Source organism: Barbus barbus (assembly GCF_936440315.1).
Source record: "Barbus barbus genome assembly, chromosome: 29".
NCBI classification, from domain to species: domain Eukaryota; kingdom Metazoa; phylum Chordata; class Actinopteri; order Cypriniformes; family Cyprinidae; genus Barbus; species Barbus barbus.
Genome location: NC_136757.1, coordinates 10,973,808 through 10,996,250, shown reverse-complemented (window position 1 = coordinate 10,996,250; position 22,443 = coordinate 10,973,808). Strand labels below are relative to the sequence as shown.

General features: G+C 35.5%; 3 protein-coding genes across 3 annotated transcripts; all 3 read left to right on the top strand.

Annotated features, from left to right (window-relative positions):
• Nucleotides 1-669: 669 nt before the first annotated feature.
• On the top strand, nt 670-7,344 carry LOC306849667 (5'-AMP-activated protein kinase subunit beta-1-like). Its single transcript, XM_079384860.1, has 8 exons — nt 670-809; nt 2,309-2,456; nt 2,585-2,736; nt 4,047-4,140; nt 4,246-4,360; nt 4,446-4,579; nt 6,336-6,404; nt 6,802-7,344. The coding sequence occupies exons 2-8, from the start codon at nt 2,316-2,318 to the stop codon at nt 6,877-6,879; spliced, it is 783 nt and encodes a 260-aa protein (XP_079240986.1). The 5' UTR covers nt 670-809; nt 2,309-2,315; the 3' UTR covers nt 6,880-7,344.
• Nucleotides 7,345-9,972: 2,628 nt separating this feature from the next.
• Nucleotides 9,973-15,631, top strand: LOC306849060 (phospholipase A2-like). Its single transcript, XM_079383922.1, has 5 exons — nt 9,973-10,087; nt 11,220-11,272; nt 11,565-11,712; nt 11,816-11,949; nt 13,696-15,631. Exons 2-5 carry the CDS (start codon nt 11,224-11,226, stop codon nt 13,908-13,910), a joined length of 546 nt encoding a protein of 181 aa, XP_079240048.1. The 5' UTR covers nt 9,973-10,087; nt 11,220-11,223; the 3' UTR covers nt 13,911-15,631.
• A 3,481-nt stretch (nt 15,632-19,112) lies between these two features.
• On the top strand, nt 19,113-22,100 carry LOC306849061 (phospholipase A2, minor isoenzyme-like; the record flags this gene model as incomplete). The annotated part of the gene is made up of 4 exons (XM_079383923.1): nt 19,113-19,161; nt 21,058-21,208; nt 21,708-21,841; nt 21,972-22,100. The coding sequence occupies 4 exons, from the start codon at nt 19,113-19,115 to the stop codon at nt 22,091-22,093; spliced, it is 456 nt and encodes a 151-aa protein (XP_079240049.1). The 3' UTR covers nt 22,094-22,100.
• Between the last annotated feature and the right edge of the window lie 343 nt (nt 22,101-22,443).

Here is a 22,443-nt window from a genome sequence, read left to right as displayed (position 1 = left end):
AATGTTTTTCCAAGATGTGCTGGTGGTCCGTCTCACTACTGTTGCCACCCATGTCTGTGTTTATTGAGGTGTGCTTCGCAGATACAGTTCCACTTATCCCAGTACCTCATTGCCAGTCATGTCATGACACTGCGAAACTGAACAGCCGTCGCAAGCTTCTGATGAACACGTGTGTGGACACTCAAACACAGCTGGCTCACTCCATCACAGGACACACCCACTGGCATAATCCCTAAAATAAATAAATAAATATTTTTTAAATTAAACAACTATGAAATATAAAATTAGAATTACTTCAAAATGTGTATTTTTTTAAAATTACTAATAAAATATTTTAAATATTAAAAACATTATGTGCTGTTTGAACTCGAATACTTCCCTTATTATTTTAACTAAACCACATTTCATATAATTAAAATGAAATAAAGCTGATGGTAAGTGGCCTACATTTGATTACTATAAACTCATACATAACATTAAAAATGTTTCTGTAACAACCCGTAGGTACGCAGTCAAAACTGCACTTTTTACGCAGTTTATGAACAAGTAGCAGATTACACGGCATTAATTTGTAGCAAACAAATATGTGAATAATATAAGTTTGAGAAAGACAACGCGAAAAACAACGTGTTACAGAAGTAGCGAAATGTGTTCCGCCGGTTTAACTTTACGCAGAGCTGACTGTTCTTTGCCCCGAGCAGCAGGCGGAAGAGGTGTGCTTAACATTTAACCTTTTTGTGAGGCAATGTGAAAATGGCGTTATGAAAAGTAACATAGTCGTGGGCTACAGGCAAATAAAGTTTTCAGAGGTAAGATATTTATTCATGAGGGAAATCACCAGAGTCCGAGATGAAACGGAGATACACTGTGGCCGTTTCTGTTGGCGAGACTTACAAGAACAGGAACAAAGAAAAAACGGTGTCAAAATATGACCAAAGAAACAACATCCCAATTTTGAGTTCCTTGGGGTTTAGGTTAGCTTATTGAACTGTTGAATCGGCTATGTAGCTCCAAACTGCTAAAACTGCACAAAAACGCCGTGTAGGTATAAAATGCGTTTAGGTGATTTCCAAAACAATGTAAACAGCGGTCAAAGATTATGTTACTTCTTTAGTCGCTCGTATTGCATTGTTTGTGAACCGTGTGCGTATTTTAACAACGTTTTATTGAAAGGAAGCCTATATCTGTCAAATTGCTTAGCCTAAATATAACGCGCCTCTAGCACGTTTTGACTAAACGTCGATTATCTGAAAAAGCAAAATAGTAAGGGTTTTGCCATATTTGTCGTATAAGTAAATCTTTAATAAATTGAAAAAAATGACATTACTTTTCTTGTTGTCGACTTACCATCTGATACTAATCGCCAGCATCCGTACGGTTGTTATGGATACCACATGAACTACTTTGGTCGCTGCCACTTTGTGACCCTGGACCACCACAAAACCAGTCTTAAGTAGCACGGGTATTTGTAGCAATAGCCAACAATACAGTGTGTGGGTCAACATTATCGATTTCCTTTTATGCTAAAAAATCATTAGGATATTATGATCATGTTCCTTGAATTTTTGATTCGTAATATGCATTGCTAAGAACTTAATTTGGAGAACCTTAAAAGCGATTTTCTCAATATTTATTTATCTTTATTTTTTTTGCACCCTCAGAGTCCAGATTTTCAATAGTTATATCTCAGCCAAATATTGCCCTATCCTAACAAACCATGCATCAATTGAAAGCTTATGATGATGTATAAATCTCAATTTCAAAAAACTGATCCGACTGGTTTTGTGGTCTAGGGTCACATTTTATAGTTACTTAGACTTTGGAAACTCCTGAACTTTGGAAATTCTTGTATGAAAAGAACATTATTACAATATATTAAAGGGATAATTCACCCAAAAATGTTTGTCGTCATTTAGGCAGCACACCCTATAATTCTTTCAAACTCTGAGTTTCTTTCTTCTACTGATCACAAAAGAAGGTATTTTGAAGCACAATAGTGACCAAACAATTGACAATAACCATTGACTTTAATAGTAATTTTTCCATACTATGTAAGTCAGTGGCTACCGTCAACTGTTTGGTGACCAACATTCTTCAAAATATCATCTTTTGTGTTTAACAGAAAAAAGAAACTCATACGGAGCAACTTGAGGCTGAGTAAATCATGACCGAATTTTCATTTTTAGGTTAATTATCGCCTTAAAAATGAACTTTTAAGACCCCAAGTGAATAGTGTTTTGAGTGAGAAGAACTGTGAAGAAAGCTCTTGTTCAAAATTGGAAGTCTCATTAAAATGCATGTAAATAAGGAGCAGCATGGGCAACACCAGCAGTGAGAGAAGCGGAGCGGAGAAGACACAAAGGCGAGAGAGCCGTGGTAGCAAAGATGGCGCTCGACCCAAAATCCTAATGGACAATGCGGAGGACGGAGACATCTTCCAGACAGATGATGCCAAGGTGGTGTGGTTACAGTGAAAAATTAACCTTGAAAACATGTTCCTTAACTCATTTATTGTAGCAATAACTGACTGTTCTGCTTCTATTAGCTGTACACACCTCATCCATCTTTCTCTCTGTCTTACTAGGAGTTTCTAGCCTGGCGACAAGATCAAGAATCAGATACTAAAGCCCCGCCAGAGGAAAGGCCCACTGTGTTCTGCTGGAACGGTCCAGGGAAAGAGGTCTACTTGTCTGGCTCCTTCAACAACTGGTCCAGCAAAATCCCCTTGACTAAAAGGTGACTGCTGACAGATCATTAGCATGACATAGTAGACTATGTTAGCACAAGAAACACAGCAGGAGGTATTTGCATCATCTGAAATATTATAGCGCTAAACGTTCTACAAGGTGGTGCAAGTCAGCTGGTCCTCAATAGTGGATCTGTTCAGATAGACTCAAGGGACAGCAGAGGAAAATGAGAAGCTAAATTCAAATAGTAAAATGCATTAGAAGGAGTAATCCATATTTAGTACATTTTAAGCTCAACTGACAGCTTTTGTGGCGCAAGTTTGATTTGCACAAACATGAATTTCAATGAGACATTGTAATGCCTAAAACCACAAAGAAGGTTTTACATATGAGTTCATGTACACTGCTGTTCAAAACTTTATGGTCATACTTTTATTCTGGAAAGAGGCATTCAATTAATCAAACATGACAATAAAGACTTTTACATTGTAAACATTTCTATTTGAAATAAATGCTGTTCTTTTGAACGTTGTATTCATCAAGGAATGCTGAACAAATCATGATTTCCACTGAAAAATGATGCAACACCACTGTTTTCAACACCGATTATAATAAGAAATGATTCTTTAGCAGCAAATCAGCAGCATATTAGAATGATTGCGGAAGGATCATGTGAGACTGTAGACTGGAGTAATAGCTTTTAATAAAATATATATAAAAAATAAAGAGTTCACAATGTTACAAAATCTCACAATATTAGCTTTTACTGTAATTTTTGATCAAATAAATGCAGCCTTAGTGAGTGTAACAGACTTTCAAACCCATTGTTGAAAATCTTACAGATTTCAAACTATAGAACAGTAGTTCAAATAAAATGATTTTTCTTCACATTTCTACTTTTAAATTCTCTCTCATAAACTAACTTTGTGCCACAAATGCTGTTCATTGAGCTGAACTTACAACAAATCCAGAACATTCCTTCAACTACGTTCTTGTACATAATTGTCTAACTTTACACATTTCAAAAGTGAAAAGGAAACACTTCCTTATGTTCATGTAGTATTAGAACACTCGGTCTCTCTGATACTGTAGTTTTGGCCTTAATTACTAAAACTGGGAAATCAAGACAGCACTTGCTGTGCTTTTACATGCTCAACACTAGGGGCCAGTGTTCACTCACAGGAAAGAAACTAAAAAAGAAAACAACAACAGAGGACACTGGTGATCTCATGCTGAAAGCCAAAAGGCATCTTCCAGAATGTGCCTCCTTTTCATTCACTGTCATCATGAGTAGAAAGAGGAAAGAATCTTCCACTTGCTTTTCCTAACTGTTTTGTTCTCTCTCTCTCTTTTTAACAGTCATAATAATTTTGTGGCCATAATTGACCTGCCAGAAGGCGAGCACCAGTATAAGTTCTATGTGGACGGACACTGGATATTAGACCCCAAAGCGGTGGGAAAGAGTTTCTTATAATGTTTGATTATCTGATAATCCTCATTCAGCAATGTAATTTGAAACCTGTTCTTGCATTGTTTAATTAATTCTATTTACTTCTAGCCTGTTGTGACTAATAAGTCAGGTGTGGTGAATAATGTCATTAAAGTGAGTAAAACAGACTTTGAGGTTTTTGATGCACTGAAGACAGACTCTGAGAAATGTGCCGACATGTCAGGTAAATATAAATCAATATAAATCTATTCACTGTTAAGCAATTAAAATATGCTAGAGGTTCTGATCTTCTGCTTTTTTTCTATCAGACTTATCCAGCTCCCCACCTGGACCGTACCATCAGGATGCCTACTCAACCAAATCAGAAGACAGAATGCGCTCTCCTCCCATTCTCCCTCCACACCTGCTGCAGGTGCTCCTCAACAAAGACACTGGAATCTCTGTAAGTACTGCTCTGCTACATCCTGAACAGAAATGTGATCACCCAATGACAGCGGCTGCTCACTGTTTTCATTTTTTTATTTATTTTTTTAAAGAAGTCTCTTATGCTCACCAACGCTGCATTTATTTGATCAAAAATACAGAAAAAGCAGCAATATTGTGAAATATTATTACAATTTAAAATAACTGCTTTCTGTTAATATTCTTTAAAATAAAATGTATTCCTGTGATGCAAAGCTGAATTTTCATCAGACATTCCAGTCTTCAGTGTCACATGATCCTTCAGAAATCATTCTAATATGCTGATTTATTATCAATAATGGAAACTGCTGTGCTGCTTAATATTTTTGGAACAGAATGAAGATGAGTACATTTTTCTTGTTTTGCCTAAATATAATATTTTTTAATTTAGTACTGCCCTTCAGAAGCTTCAGAAGATACTTACATGTTTTCCAGAAGACAAATTAAGTTAAATTTACCTTAATCTTCAAATTCAATAAGGTTTCACGCCCCGGCTCTTAATGCATGGTTTTTCCTTCTGGAGCATCAGTGAGCGTTTGAACCTTCTGTAATAGTTGCATATGAGTCCCTCAGTTGTCCTCAGTGTGAAAAGATGGATCTCAAAATCATACAGTCATTGTTGGAAAGGGTTCAAATACACAAAAATGCTGGAAAACCAAAGAATTTGTGGGACCTGAAGGATTTTCTGAAGAACAGCAGGCAGTTTAACTGTTCAGGACAAACAAGGGACTCATGAACAACTATCACTAAACAAAAAAAAAAACACAGCTTTGGATCGTTCAGGTAACAACACAGTATTAAGAATCAAGTGTATGTAAACTTTTGACCGGGGTCATTTTGATAAATTCAACTATTATTTTCTCTTGTGGACTATATGTAAACATCTTTTTTGTGAAATACCTTATTCAGGTCAGTACTAAATAAACAATAACATGCATTTTGTATGATCCCTCTTATTTTGGTTCTGATTCTGAAAGAAGGTGTATGTAAAGTTTTGACTTGAACTCTATATATATATATATATATATATATATATATATATCTATCAGCACTACTGTTTCATTGATAATAAATCAGCATATTAGAAGGATTTCTGAAGGATCATGTGACACTGAAGACTGGAGTAATGGCTGATGATAAATTCAGTTTTGGATCACATAAAACGTTTTTCTATTATAATATACTTTTACTTTTTTTCTGTTGTAATACTATTTCACAATATAACTTTTTTTCTCTGTACCATTGATCAAATAAATGTAGGTTTTTCTTAAGCACAAAATCGCATGACAAAACATATGGCAAAATTACTAAAACTTGATAATTTTTTTTAAGTTTTAGTAATTTTAGAAAAGTAATATAAAAACTGCATTCATAATATTAAATAAATAATGTAATAGTATTTAAAAGAAATAGAAAATGAACAATGGTGTATATTTTTGTTGTTTTGATTATTTATTTAGCTAGCTTTCTGGAGCATTAAATTATTTCCATCACTTAAACACAAATGGATATTAAAGCTTTTTTTTTTTTACACACATGAATTCTGATGGAAACCAAGCAGGTGATTTGAGAGGAGGTCGATTCTTTGTAAATGCAGTGTTACAGTTAAAGCGGTTCCTTTTTGGGCTTAGAGAGATAAGAGAAGATAAAGAGCCTATAGTTGGAAATGGCTGAGTCTGGGTAAATTTAGAAAGCGGAGACTTTCCCTAACTTGTTCCCATGTCTGCTTTTAACAGTGTGACCCAACCCTGCTGCCTGAACCAAACCATGTGATGCTCAACCACCTGTACGCTCTTTCCATCAAGGTCTGGCAGCAAACTACCCACACACTTTAGAAAGACACTCATACTAGAAATTCTTTAATAATGTCCACACCCTCAGTGATAGTTCACCCAAAAATTAAACTTTTGTTATTAATAACCCTAATTTCAGTCAAACCCTGTATGACTTTTTTTTTTTCAGAGCAACACAAAAGTAGATGTTTAACAGAATGACAGGGCTGCTGTCCAAAAATAACAAAAGCACCATAAAAGTATCATTATTTTAATAGATATGAGTGAGTAATGAGTTATTGAGTAAGTTAGTTATTATTTTCAGGTGAACTATCCCTTTAATCATTTTTATTTTGCATATAGTAGAGGTGACCAGCATTTTCAGCTGATATCACACACTGATGTGCATCTTTTTGTTCTCCTCACACAGGATGGCGTGATGGTCCTAAGTGCAACACACCGGTACAAAAAGAAATATGTGACCACACTGCTGTACAAGCCCATATGATCTCAATCCACCAACAGTATTCTCTCTGGTTTCTGCCTTGTACTGCTAAATGCTATTAAGAAAGGGTCCATACCTATCAAATGTCACCAAATGCATGTGTCTCTGTGACTTTATATTTGTGTGTTTCTGATTGTCAGCGTCCGATCCATAAATCAGTATCTACAATGTTTGCACACATAATCAATGCGTGTGCTAAATGTAAAAATATCAGCTTGCAGAGGTGTTTTGTATGTGGCTTTTCAGTTTATGAATTTCAAAATACTCCTAGATCATTCAAAGGACATCTGTGATGTCTGTTTTCATCTTTTCTTAGAGATCTTGATTCTTGGGATGTTACTAAAAGACTTTTGACATTTAATGTGAATATTCCCATCATGTTGCTCTGGATTTAGAAATATCTGCAAATAAAATAAGAATTGTTGATGAATGGACCATTGTGCTAATAAAATGCACACTAAAACATTATTTGTGTATTGTTTGTTTACATGAAGCAATCCCACACTGAACACTGATAGTGTATTTTATTGCATAAGCTATCATTTTTAACTGTTCTGCTGCTTTACATATCTGTCTATATGGGTATGATGCATTACGGTTGTTTTTCTCAATGCAAGGTTGTTGTCACATTTTGCACATATGTAATTGAAGGTTCTCTTGCAGATAAATATGGTTTCTGCAAGCAAGTCTATATTATCGAAATCCCTTCACAGTTATCATGGCAACAGTTTTGGTCAGTGCTAAAATATTATTAGGGTTGACTGAGACAGTTGTGTGTGTGTTTTTGTTGTGATGTTACCAGGATACAATGTTGAAAGACCTGCTAAACGGAATTAAATATTTGTGGTGTTTTTAGTTTGCAGGAAATCTCCGATCTGCAACACACCAGCCTGGCATGAGCCTTGAAAACAAGCCTATCAAAGTTAGTGTGATACTCGGGGCCTAAAACTAACTTTTTGCCACACCTGCCAATGGCCGGTGACCTGATCAAATTTACCGGCCATGAAACTCTTTTTGCAAAAACAGACAGTACAATGACTAAACATATTTACAATGTTCTTAATTTGTCCTTTACTTAAAAGAAGAAAACAACATACAGATTTATTGATTTATCTTTTTTTGTCCTAAAAACGTTGAGATTCTTGTCCTTTGCAAGTTTTGGCAAACGGAGCAGTCCATAGTGTTAAGCCTGTTTCACACATACTCAATTTGCAGAATGTATGTGGTGCATATTTTTTCCCGCACCCATGTTAACGGATTAGAGCAGGGCTGTTCGATTAGCTTCATTTGTTAAATGCATAAAATTTTTTTTTTTTTTTTTGCATTGTCTCTATTAAATGCATTTTCTGATTAACGTCTATAGGAAATATGAATGTTCATTCCGGTTATTTTATTTCTCCTAACCGACGGTCGTTAAGTCATTTTAACCGTTAACCCACAAGATTATGTTAAATTACAATTAAATAAAATTTAAATTGATAGGTGGCTTGACCCATTACAAATACCTAAATGTGTTCATTTTATACACTCAAAAAGCAGCATAAACAACATGAACGTGAGGATTCATGCACCTGTTAACGGAGAAAAATATAAGCTATTAAATATAAAAGAAACAGGCCCATATGCAAAATATATTTTTCTAAGGGGAAAAAATAAAAACAAACAAAAAAACGCAAGTGATCGCGCTGGCGCCTTAAGCATAGCCTACTGACTCCACAACACAGCCTGTTCATGTCATAATAGACAAAAATATTGAAGAAACATGAAAAAAAAAAATTATTTCCTCTCACTCCACAACAAATCATTTAAATTTAACGGTAGAAAGAACTCAGAACAAAACAAGAATAAAAATATAAGAAAGCTAACAAGCCAAAACAAATTAATTTAAACTTTTGTACTTCACGTTCATGTAAAACAAAATGTGCTTGGCATAATATCACGGGGCTATGGTGGTCAAGCTGAAAGGCACGGACTACAGGCTATTTAAACTGAACAGTGCACTGTACATTTTTTAACACCAAATTAAGATAAGTAGGTTTGAGAGGTAACTCTTATTTTTCTTGCCATGTATAAAATAATTTTTGATACAATTTAATAATATGAATATGATTTAATGCGCTTTTGAACTACTAGGAAAGGTGCTTTAACAGTGAACAACACCATGAACAGGATGCTGCCTATAGGCTAATTCAGTCATGTGACACCACATTTATTTGCGTTAAAGCCCCTTTTCTGGACAAAAAGTGTTTCCAAACTAATTTTTGCAACATTTGTAGTATCTATATGGAATTTATGCTCTAAAGTTAAACGGAAAAAGATTTTGTCTACACATGAGAAATTTAATCGATAATTGGCATTTCCATCAGCTATATCATAAATATTTTATTTTAAAGCGCTAAATATTTTTTCGCAAAAAAAAAATCCTTGGATGGAAACCTGGTTTATAACAAAGTACAAAAAAAAAAAACTCATGACACTTACTAAAAATTATGCAGGCACTTGTCGAGTGTTAATTTTAGGCTCCGGTGATACTGTTTCATAATTTGGAATCCATCCTAAAAGATCACACAGGAAAGATTTTTAAGAGTTACACCAAAACAAAAAACTAGATCTTTAGATAACAGTTCTCAATAAGACTGTTACGATTTAATGTTAAACAATACAAAACTGTGATTACACAATATCCAACAAGACATTAAAAATTCGTATTTGATCTCAGTGTGATCCTTTGCCATTATGGTACAAATTCCAATAGGACTGTCAAGAATTCTGAAAAAAATTAAATACGTTATGAATGCATTTAAATTCAGCCTGATAACATTTTCAGTGTAAACTCTGTTTTATATCAAAAAAGGAAAGGAAAATGCCACCTGTTACTGAAAGGATTTGGCTAAATTGGCTGCCAGGGGCTTACTTTGTTCTCTCTTGTTTTGAGATGTGAAGTTCAGTTAAAGTCTTCTTTCTCTGTCATAAAGGTATGTGACAGGTTTAATGAAAAATGCAAAGTATTTAATGCACCAAACTAGTCGACAGACTGGTTGACTTAAATAACAAGCTGCTCACATGTACAAATAATTTTAAAAATCCTGTCTACAAAAGGAAGAGACAGTGATACGGTGCAAGTCATTGGCATAACGCTTTAGCTCGGAAAATTACAGCGTTTATAGTGCCTTAATCATTCAACCAGAGAGGAAGCCTTTGCATATTGGAGGTAAGATGAAATAGTCATTGTTATATTGACTGTATATTTTCTTTATTATATTGACTTTTCCATTACGAACATTATGATTAAATGGTAGAATGCAAAGGTTTCACATAATATAGTCAGAAATACATCTGCGCTGTTATTGAGAGTAATGCACTGACTACAGTAAGATCCTAAGATACAATTATCCCACATATTAATTTAGTCATTTATAATAAATAAAATGAAAGTTTAGAATTAAGCCCTTTTAGAATTTATACAACCCTGCTCTCTATATGTCTATATTTAGATTACATAACAGATAGTCATACACTATTTATAAATACATAAAATACACAGTAATTGGAGCAGTGGTGTGAAGTATGTATTTGTTTAAAGCAGGTTGAATATTCATGCTCCTGGGGTCTTAAACTGTGTTTTGCATCATATAGCTTAGGCAGTTTGTCTCATGAGAATTGTTATTTGACAGTGTTTTACGGCATCAAGAGAAAGGTGTGTTTTAGTTGACATGTGAATCCACGTCACACCCAACCAGAATCAGTTCTCCAACATGCCTTTATTTATTCAGAAGACACTTGTAGGCGATGACAAGTGAGGAATAAAACTGCACAGCACAATCATTGTGCTCAAGAAGAGCCTCTGGGCCTACTGCCTAATAGTTAGAGGTAAAAGGTTGTAAGGGGTGTGAAGTTTAGAACAATGTTGCACAAGACAGCTTCTAAAAAGAGAGTTTGGGTTGGTATATTTTAATTTTCATCCAATTTTTATCCAAAGTAATATGCACATTCTCTAAACTGATCCCCATGGCCTTTTGAACATGGTTATAAGCTCCAGGAACCTCATTTATCAACAGTGTATAGAAAAGGTTCTATATTTTGTCCTTATATTTAAACACATTCCAACATATAAGTACATATAAGTTGCGTGAAACTGTGCTTACACACTCATTACGCACACATCTGTGTGTACGCACTGTTGATAAATGAGGGCCCAGGATCTCAGGCAGGAGACAAAAAACTGCAGCAAATTTCTAATCTCTGAGAAATCTATTTTTTTCCCCCTAATGTGTGAGAAAACAACAGTAAAGTTCATAGATCTACAATAATATATACATAATGAAGTTATCTGCTTCTTCCAGTGGTATGGCTATCTATCTCACACTCTTGATCCTTACTGTGACTCTACCAACATGTAAGTATTGTTAATCTTATTATTAGCTCAAACATACTTAACAATGAAATACTGATTCATTAAAGTGTCCTAATTTTATGTGAACTGATTTAAACAAAATTAACACATTTGATCAATATAATGCATCATTGCTGAAAAAATATTAAACCTTACAGACCCCAAACCTTTGAATGGTAGTGTAAATAATGCGACAGATTCTACCATGCTAGCAGTTTGTTCCTGTCAGTAGATTTGTTTTATTACTCAATCTGATTCAAAACATTTGAGTTTACCAGTAATATCTTCTCTGTAGCTCATCTGAACAGCATTAAAAACTTGCTGCAGTTCGAGGACACGATTAAGTGTATAATACCGGACAGTACACCGCTGTTGGACTTTGCAGACTATGGCTGTTTTTGCGGTTTAGGTGGTACAGGGAAACCTGTTGACCAGCTCGACCAGTACGTTTATTTTATTGTATTTAGTGAGAATGTGTTAGTGTCACACAGTGGTTTTTCTGAGTAATTTTGTATTATTAATGTTCTTTCTCTGATGACCTGGTAGGTGTTGTTTTACCCACGACGCCTGCTATGGCACAGCAAATTCCCTTCCGTCCTGTTCATCAGTGTTTGACAATCCCTACACAAATACATATGACTACAAGTGTGATGAGAATACCAAAACAGTCACGTGTCTGGGTGAGTGAAAAGGCGGGGAGAATATATCATTATCATCAGAATATATCAACATGAAGAATATATCATTTATTTAGCAATTTAGCAGTCGCTTTTATCCAAAGCGACTTACAAATGAGGACAACAGAAGTAATCAAAACCAACAAAAAAAGAACAACATGCAAGTGCTATAACAAGTCTTGGTTAGCCTAATGCAGTACACGCACAGTACAGTTTTTTAAGAAAACAAGTAGATAGAATATAGAAAAGAAATCTAGTGGGTTTTTTTTTTTTTAAAGAAACAAGTAGATGGAATGGAAAAAAAAGAAAGCTAGTGTTTTTCAAGAAAAGCTAGCAGTTACAGAATAAATATGTAATTGATAGAGGGTCAAGTGTGTGTCTGTGCGTGTTTTTTTTTTTAAATAAAAGAAAACAGATAGATAAAATAGAATTCGAATAGAGAGTGCTAGAGTTAGAGGGTCAAATAAAGATGGCAGTGATGTGTTTTTAGCCGTTTCTTGAAGATGGCTAAGGATTCAGCTGCTCGGATTGAATTGGGCAGGTCATTCCACCAGGTGGTAACAGTTAATGAAAAAGTCTGTGAAAGTGATTTTGTGCCTCTTTGGGATGGCACAATAATGCGTTGTTCACTTGCAGAACGCAAGCTTCTAGAGGGCACATAGGTCTAAAGTACTGAATTTAGGTAAAGTGGTGCAGAGCCAGAGGTGGTTTTGTAGGCAAACATTAATGCCTTGAATTTAATGCGAGCAGCTATTGGTAGCCAGTGCAAATTGATGAACAGAGGTGTGACGTGCATTCTTTTCGGCTCATTAAAGATTAATCTTGCAGCGGCATTTTGGATTAATTGTAGGGGTTTGATGGAATTGGCTGGAAGACCTGCCAAGAGAGCATTGCAATAATCAAGTCTGGAGAGAACAAGGGCTTGAACAAGGAGTTGTGTTGCATGTTCCTAAAGAAAGCGTCTGATTTTCCTAATATTGTATAAAGCAAATCTGCAGGACCGGGCAGTTTTAGCAATGTGGTCTGAGAAATTCAGCTCATAATCAATCACAACTTCAAGGTTTCTGGCTGTTTTTGAAGAAGTTATGATGAGCCTAACTGGAAGGTGAAATTGTGATAAAGTGATGGGTTTGCTGAAACTACAAGCAGTTCTGTCTTAGCTAGGTTGAGCTGAAGGTGATGGTCCTTCATCCAGCAAGAAATGTCTGTTAGACATGCTGAGATGCGAGCAGCTATCGTCGGATCATCAGGATGGAATGAGAGGTAGAGTTGAGTGTCATCAGCATAGCAGTGATATGAAAAGCCATGTTTCTGAATGGCAGAACCTAGTGATGGCATGTAGACAGAAGAGAAGTGGTCCAAGAACTGAGCCCTGAGGCACCCCAGTGGCTAGATGTTGTGACTTGGATACCTCGCCTCTCCAAGATACCTTGAAGGACCTATCTGAGAGGTAAGACTCAAACCACTGGAGTGCAGTTCCTGAGATGCCCTTTCTCAGTAGGGTTGGCAGGAGGATCTGGTGGTTGACCGTATCAAAAGCAGCGGACAGATCCAGCAAGATAAGTAATGAAGACTTGGAAGCCGCTCTTGCAAGTCTTAGGGCTTCAACAACTGAGAGCAAGGCAGTTTCGGTCAAATGTCCACTTCTGAAGCCATATTATATTATAGTGTTATATTATAGTGTTACATGAGAAGTGCATTTATTAAAATTAAACACTCCTTTATACAACCTCTCTTTTTCTCTTTCAGACAGTAATGATGAGTGTGAAATGTTCATCTGTAAGTGTGACAAGGCTGCAGCGGAGTGTTTTGCTCAATCCCCTTATAATGCCTCCAATAATCACCTACCCTCAAATGTTTGCAGCTCAGCTTCCAGAGAGATTAGCAGCTTTCTTACCACTCTCACTGCATTCACAGTCACAATCAAACTTATATACCACAACAAAATACCCTGCAATATGTGAAATGTGCATGCACTGAACATAGCTGTGTTATTTGTTGTAATTTTGTTCATTTAAAACTTTTGTGTGCTGACAGCTGTTTTGCATGTACTCAAGCATGTTGTAACTTTTTCCAAGCCTCATGAAATTCTCATGCTTTTTCGAGAAAACTGAATTCTTCTTGTAGCAGTTGTGCAAATTGCAAACACATGCTGACGTTCCCAAAGATGAAAACACACACACACACGTTTACTTAGCTATCTAAATGGGGACATTCCATAGGCATAATGGTTTTATACTGTACAAACTGTATATTCTACCAACCATACACCTAACTCTACCTCTTACAGAAAACATTCTGCATTTTTACAATTAAAAAAATAAATGAAAAACTTTTAATTTAATTTGTTTAATTTTATACTAGTTTATACTAGTTATGCAAATGAGGACATCTGCAAAGGGAGGTTTTTGGAGATTTTGTTAGGTTTGGCTCATACAAATTTAGGCACATCATAAAAAATGGGTACAGGCCCCAAAATATGGTTAAGTAGGTACATGTTGACAATACATAAACACACTCAACTTGCACAAAACTGTAACAATCTCAGCAACTTTCAATTCAATTCATTTTACCACAAATGATGCCACCAGAAACTAAAGGTGAACATTCTTAAGCTCAGACAATTTAGAAGAAACGAACAAATTTAATCACCAAACTTGATCGAAGAATCAAAGTATTGAACCAAATTAGAACAACAATTTCCAAATTGAACTATTCAATTTACTAAACTATATTGACTAATTGAATGTATCATATTTTGGTTATAGAAATCACATCCAAAATTATACTTTGCATGAGTGTGTAAAATTCGGACCATGTTACTGATAACATGCTGATTTATGACGGAAGGAACACCCCTAGCTAAGATAATAGTCTATCTAATTGATCAAGACACCAGAGGGGATGTGTCCAGAAGCCGAGTTTAAAAACTCAGGACACCATCAAACTCTCTCTTAGTCACCCTTCTCCTCTTCTTTTTAAAAATGCTCTCTTACAACCTCTTGGTCCTCTTCTTCTTAAAAATGCTCTCTTGGTCCTCTTAGTCACTCTCTCTCCTCTTCTTCTCTTTTGCCACCGCGTTTTGACGCTGCTCTTTGAGTGTGCTCTAGCCCACGTGCCAGCTGCTACCACAATGAGAAGAAAACCACCTAGTCCCATTACCGCTTTTTATTTTTATTCTTTTACTTTAGTTTCTTTTCTTTCCATGGAGTTTTGTGTTCTAATGTAAGTTTGCTGCAAAGTTCAGCTCCGACTGCACTCGCTTCAAACTTCAACCAGACCAACTCCACATTTTCAGCCAATGCCAAGACCTCACTTCAAAGACTATTGAACTTCCAGCCAATCAGCAACTTCGGGGAACCCCCTGTCTGCAACGAAGGAAACCCCTTAACACAGGCAATGCAAGCAAGTAGCGCCTCCAGATTCTAACTGAATTGGTGTCTTTAATATAAATTTTAGCCTCATTGAGAAACTCGAGGGTTAAATAAGTGATTGATGGTTGTTAAGGTCTATGCAATTGAACATATTGCTGTAAACTTGGGATTTCACATTTTCATTCTCTTAAACTCATCCTTTCCTTACTTTCTTTCTTTCTGCAACGTGTGAATGTGTGAATGTTTGTGTTCATGTGTTAGATTAGTTTATGTCTTTTTAGGTTTATATAAATAAAATCTTATTTATATTGAATAGTCCATGTCTACCTATTTAATAGTGTTTTCACTATATTTTGGATTTTAATATCCAGTGCAGAGTTTGTTCTACGGCTGGTTCAGTGAATCGCCGTAACGGTGAGTCTGTTCAAAATTCCCTATAAAATCATAAATGATTCCCTTTGAGCTAAATTAAACTATTTCTTTAAATGACATATATTACGTTTTTATTACGTTACAACACACTCAATCAATCAGATTCCAACCTCTCCACTATGGGCAAGACCAAAGAGCTGTCTAAGGACACTAGGGACAAAATTGTAGACCTGCACAAGGCTGGGATGGGCTACAGGACAATAGGCAAACAGCTTGGTGAGAAAGGCAACAACTGTTGGCGCAATTATTAGAAAATGGAAGAAATTCAAGATGACTGTCAATCTCCCTCGTACTGGAGCTCCATGCAAGATCTCGCCTCGTGGAGTATCAATAATCCTGAGAAAGGTGAAGGATCAGCCTAGAACTACATGGGAGGACCTGGTCAATAACCTGAAGAGAGCTGGGACCACAGTCTCAACGGTTACCATTAGTAACACACTACACTGTCATGGATTAAAATCCTGCAGTGCGCACAAGGTCCCCCTGCTCAAGCCAGCACATGTCCAGGCCCGTCTGAAGTTTGCCAAAGACCATCTGGATGATCCAGAGGAGACAAGGGAGAAGGTCATGTGGTCAGATGAGACCAAAATATAACTTTTTGGTATAAACTCCACTCGCCGTGTTTGGAGGAAGAAGGATGAGTACAATCCCAAGAACACCATCCCAACCGTGGAAGCATGGGGGTGGAAAAATCATGCTTTGGGGGGTGCTTTTCTGCAAAGGGGACAGGACGACTGTACCGTATTGAGGGGAGGATGGATGGGGCCATGTATCGCAAGATTTTGGGCAACAACCTCCTTCCCTCAGTAAGAGCATTGAAGATGGGTCGTGGCTGGGTCTTCCTGCATGACAATGACCCCAAACACACAGCAAGGGCAACTAAGGAGTGTCTCCTTAAGCATTTCAAGGTCCTGGAGTGGCCTAGTCAGTCTCTAATGGAAAATCTATGGAGGGAGCCGACAAATCTTTGGAGGGAGCTGAAACTCCGTGCTGCCCAGCGACAGCCCCAAAACCTGAAAGATCTGGAGAAGACCTGTATGGAGGAGTGGGCCAAAATCTGCCAGTGTGTGCAAACCTGGTCAAGAACTACAGGAAACGACTGACCTCTGTAATTGTAAACACAGGTTTCTGTACCAAATATTAAGTTCTATTTTTATATTGTATCACATACTTATTTCATGCAATAAAATGGAAATTAATTATTCAAAAATCATACAATGTGATTTTCTGGATTTTTCTTTTAAATATATTCTGTTTCTCACAGTTGAGGTGTACCTACGATGAAAATTACAGATCTCTCCATTCTTTGTAAGTGGGAAAACTTGAAAAATCGGCAGTGTATCAAATACTTCTTTGTCCCACTGTATTCATAATCATCTTTCACACATTCATATTTTTTTCTTTTGAAAATATATTTTAGTTGTTTTTAGACAATTATTTGATTTATGGAAAACGTTTTTTTTGTTGTTGTTTTTTTACTCGTTGGTCATGTGACCTGGGGGCTGTTCCATAAAAGACGCTAAGAAATCAATCGGGACTAAAGCGGTTCCATAAACGACAATTCAAGTTCACGCAATCTGACTAATGCTATCCAGGTTCAGTGAGTCAGGATAATGTGACGTACACGCTTATTCTGAAGCAGCCCTTAATGTCGATCATGGATCAAATCGATCCACCATAGCAAACAGCGAATATTTGTGCTGTTTAACGCATTTGAAACATTGTGTTTTCCTCAGTGCATAACCATCCATTTAGCTGTCAGGAGTGGGCGGGGCTTATGCGAGAGAACGCATGCGCGCTACACAGACAGAGCAGAATAGAATACTAGCGCAAGAAATCTGAATAAAATATACATTCTGCTAAAATATTTGTTGTTGGACATTAAATGTGACACATAGAATTTTACTACATATAAGTGTATTTTTATGATAGCAGCAACTGTTAATCACTAGCTCAAATGAGTTAAATGTGTGTTCCTCTTATCAGTTAAAATGTACTCTGATTTCTATTATAAATTTACATTTTTAATTCAGTGATTTTAACTTTTGATTGTGTTTTTATGCTTTAATGCTTTAAAGAGCCATTTTAGATTGTAATGTTTTAATGTTCTAATAACCATAAAAGGTACAGCTGTCATAAATTCAGAGAGAAAGGCTGCATGGCTAGAAACTTCTAATCAACTGAATGCACAAGTAGCAACTATGTTAAAATGTCATTCGCCTACATTTTGGGCACAATACATTAAATACAGTTGGTTGTAGCCTATTTTTTATTTATTTGATTATTTAAGGTGTATTTTCTGTATACTTTTATTTTTGGACCGATAATAAATTAAACTGACTGTATGTGAGAGAGTCAGTGGTAATATCGATGCGTTCCTATTGGTCGGTGTTAGAGGAGCTCAGCTTAGCCTGACAGTTAGCCTGCTCCGGACCAGGTTAGTTTGCCAGCATAAGTTGCCGGGGTAACTGAGTTTGAACTTTTTTAAGTTTGATTTATGAAACCGAATCTACCAAAAATAAGCCTGACTAACCGAAATAAGCCTGGCTTATACTCTAATCTTGATTTATGGAACAGCCCCCTGATATTGTTACACAAGGTTGGCTCATATTCACAAACATTTCTCATACAAAAATATTTACATTTTAATACCATTCATTCATACCATGAGTACCATTCATTCCTTCAGCTATTAACTCAGTTTGTCTGTAAGGACATTTTCAAATTATATTATGTGCAAGTAAGAGCTGAAGTACACTACAAGGGCATATTTAATAAAGCACACTTCTTTTTTACAACCTATTTTTTCTCTTTTAGACAGTAATGAGTATGAAATCTACAAGTAGACAAGACTGCAGCCGAGTGTTTTGCTCAATCCCCTTATAATGCCTCCAATAATCATCTGTCCTCGAGTGTTTGCAGCTTGCATACCCTGCAATAAGTGAAATGTGCATGCACTGAGCATAATTGTGTTATTTGTTGTTATTTTGGTCACTTAAAAAATAAAAGCTTTTGTGTGCTGACCGCAGTTTGTACTCAAGTGTTTTGCAACGTTTTCCAATTATGTTTTTTTTTGAGAAAAGTGAATTCTTCTTGTACCAGCTGTGCAAATGGCAAACATATGCTGATGTTCCCAAAGATCAAAGCACACACACACACAAGTGTACACAAACATACTCAACTTGCACAAAACTGTGACAATCTCAGCAACAGTACATTTGGGCACTTGTGTGCATGCACATATATTATTTTACGTGTATAATTCACACTTATCAATGTGCTCCTCCCATCAAGGTTATATAAATATGTTATAGGCCTATAAAAGAATGGCGGCTAATACCTGCTCATCTAGTCTTCACCATGAATACCTTCCTGTCTGTTGTGATCCTGAGTGTGAGTCTGCCCACCTGTGAGTACACTTAATATATGTTCTACTATTAAATTAATGTTTTATTTAATTATATTTTATTATGTAGGCAAAGCAAATATTTAACATACACTGAATCTATATGAAAAACCGATTTTAACAATTATTTATTAGTGAGTCCAATCATTGAACTATTAACTAGTTTTGTTGTTTGATTATTAGATAAAATATTTTCTGGGAATGCTATAAAGGATACTACCAAAAAATAAAAATATAAATCTGTAATCATTTACCCCCTAATGTTGTTTAAGCTTTTTTTTCTCCACAGAGTTGAAGGCAATGGGCTTTGTGTTTTGTAAAAGAAAGAATGTCGGGATTGAAATGACATGAGTGTTAGAAAATGATGACAGAATTTTTAATTTAGGGTGTAGTATTTCTTTAAACTAGACCTAAAGTCAGAAAACTGCATATGAAAAGATTGTAGAGTGAAATTAGCTTTGCAAAATGTGGACACACATTTTGTTGCAGTGTCTATAATTTAGTGTTATTGTTGTTTTGCTCTTAAACTTTAACATAATATTCCCACATTAAATTGAAGTTATTTTGAAAACTACGTCTTGTTCCTAAACTGTGTAAATGAATGTCAAATGTTATATATATATATATATTTTAGTTTTATTTAATTTTGAGTTATTTTAATACTTCAACAAACTAAATGAAAATGAAATGATATATATATATATTGAATTTATAAATGTGTATATATTTATGTATGCATGTACGTGTGTGTAGTTGTACATATACACACAGTATATATAGTTGTTGTTTTTTTGTGTTTGGCTTAGTGTTATGTTAGAATCATTATTATACTCTTATACCTTTTGTTCTTTAATATTTTGAATTGTTTTTAGCTTTATTTATTTTTTCATTTAAATGTTAAGTTTTGAAATTGTGTTGTATGCATTTGTCATTTTTATTTAATTTCTTTATTTTTAAAATGTGTATAGGTAGTATTTATAAAGTTTTAGCTTTTAGTTTTGGATCTGTTTTTAGTTTTTTTAATACTACAATTGATTGCTTCTGTTGTCCTCATTTGTAAGTCGCTTTGGATAAAAGCGTCTGCTAAATGACTAAATAATAACAATAATAATAATAATAATAATACACACACACACACACACACACACATATATATAAATAATTATTTAATTTATAGTATATAGTAATTATTTATTAAACCTAATTGGTTAAACCGGTTGTGTTGTAAATGACCTTGTGCTCCCTGGTTCACCAGTATGCTAACCACTGGATGAAGCAGAAACAAGCCAGTCTTATTAAAGTGCTATACACCTATCATAATTATTTTATAAGGCAAAAGGTGAATTAAAGATTTTATGAGATTAATTTAGGTCATAAACACATAGCATATGCTACTTCTATTGAATAGTGAAGTTTGCATTATGAATGATGCAAACTTCAAATTGGCCAATTTAAAGGGACAGCTGACCCAAAATTTAAATTATGTCATCATTTATTATTCTGTCACCCTCAATGCCATTTTAGACCCATATGACATTGAACTGTATGACTATCTGACTACTGTGGAAAATCATTTTTGAACAGTGGATTTATTTATTTAAGAATATCCTGGCCACTCTTTCCATATAATGACATACTGTAAGTTGTCAAGTTTCAAAAAGGATGCACAAATCATAATTATAAAATAAAAGTGGTTCATGTGTACTATGTTCCAAATCTTCTGAAGCAAAATTATAGCTTTGTGGGAAAAAGCCTAAAATTTAAAAGCATTTTGTCTTTTTTTTTTAGACAGTTTGGTAACAGAACAGTTGTTGATTAAGAAATACAGTTGTTTAGATTTTATTGCACCATTAGATTGCTAATCAGTATGAAGCACTGATAAACTATCACATTCAACAGTGCTGGCAACTCTAGACTACCGAGCGCTGTGGCAGTTCAGGGCTATGATCCTCTGTACCATCCCTGATAGCTGGCCTTTACTGGATTATGCAGACTACGGCTGCTACTGTGGAAAAGGAGGCTCGGGCACCCCGGTGGATGAACTGGACAGGTCAGATTTAAACCAGTTACACTGACACTGATTTATTCATTTGAATCAGTTTTGTCAATCAAACGTAAGCCTTCTCAGGCTGAGAAGTTTAGTGCATAGTTTATAAATGAAGAGTTCAGATGCAAAAGCCTCCAAGAGCCGCTTGAAATTTTCTTCTAAAATGAGCAGTTTTATCAGGCTCCTATGTGTAGGTTCAGTAATTTCACTTTAATAGCAATGAATAGGTTCTTTTCATTGCCATTAAAGTGAAATAACTGAACATAAACATAGGAGCCTGATAAATTGCTCATTTTAGAAGAAAATTTCAAGCGGCTCTTGGAGGCTTTTGCATCTGAACTCTTCAAATGTTCAAAAGTGCATGTTGCACAAATTAATTTATTTATTAAGGCAGCATGCATTGCAAAATGTACTACAGTCAAACAATTTTAAACCTTAACTGCTTAAAATATGATTATTGATGAAAAAGTGAAGGCTACAAACTTTGAAATCATCCCTCTAGGTGCTGTGAGGTGCATGATCAGTGTTATTCTGACTCATGGCAACATGAAGACTGCTGGGGTATTTTAGACAACCCCTACACTGAAGTCTACTCATTCTTATGTGACAAAGCGGCAATGAAAGTCACCTGCAATGGTAAGATGCTATGCTCAGTAAGACAGACTGTACTAAAGAAGTCTATCTGCAAGTTCTGTTAGTAATTGAGACCTAAACTGCATCTGGCTTGTGGCACATATTTGGACTGTTAATTTTTTGTTTCTTGCAGCTGACAAGAATCGCCCCTGTGAGATGTTCATCTGTGAATGTGACAGAAAAGCAGCTGAATGCTTTGCACTGGCGGGTTACAACCCAGAGCATGAGCACTATCCTAGTGAAAACTGCAAATGAACTGAAACACAATAAAGGTTTAGGATTGTCCCAAAAGTCTCATTAAAGATAGCAATGGTATATCATGTAACAGTTTATTTTTTTGTTTATGCCAATTGATATTTAATTCATAGCAAACACATTCTTTAATGTTATATGGAAATTCATGTACTTAAAATTATTATTTATTTTTCCAGTAAAGATGTAAAGTTTGATATGTAGTATTAGATATTAAGACTTCCGAGTATACAGTTCCTTGTGAAAGTATTCATACCCTTTAAGTTTTGTTTTGCTGCTGCCTTATGTTAAACTGCTTAAATTCCTTTTTTTTCCCTCACATCAATCTACACTCCATACACCAAAATGCTAAA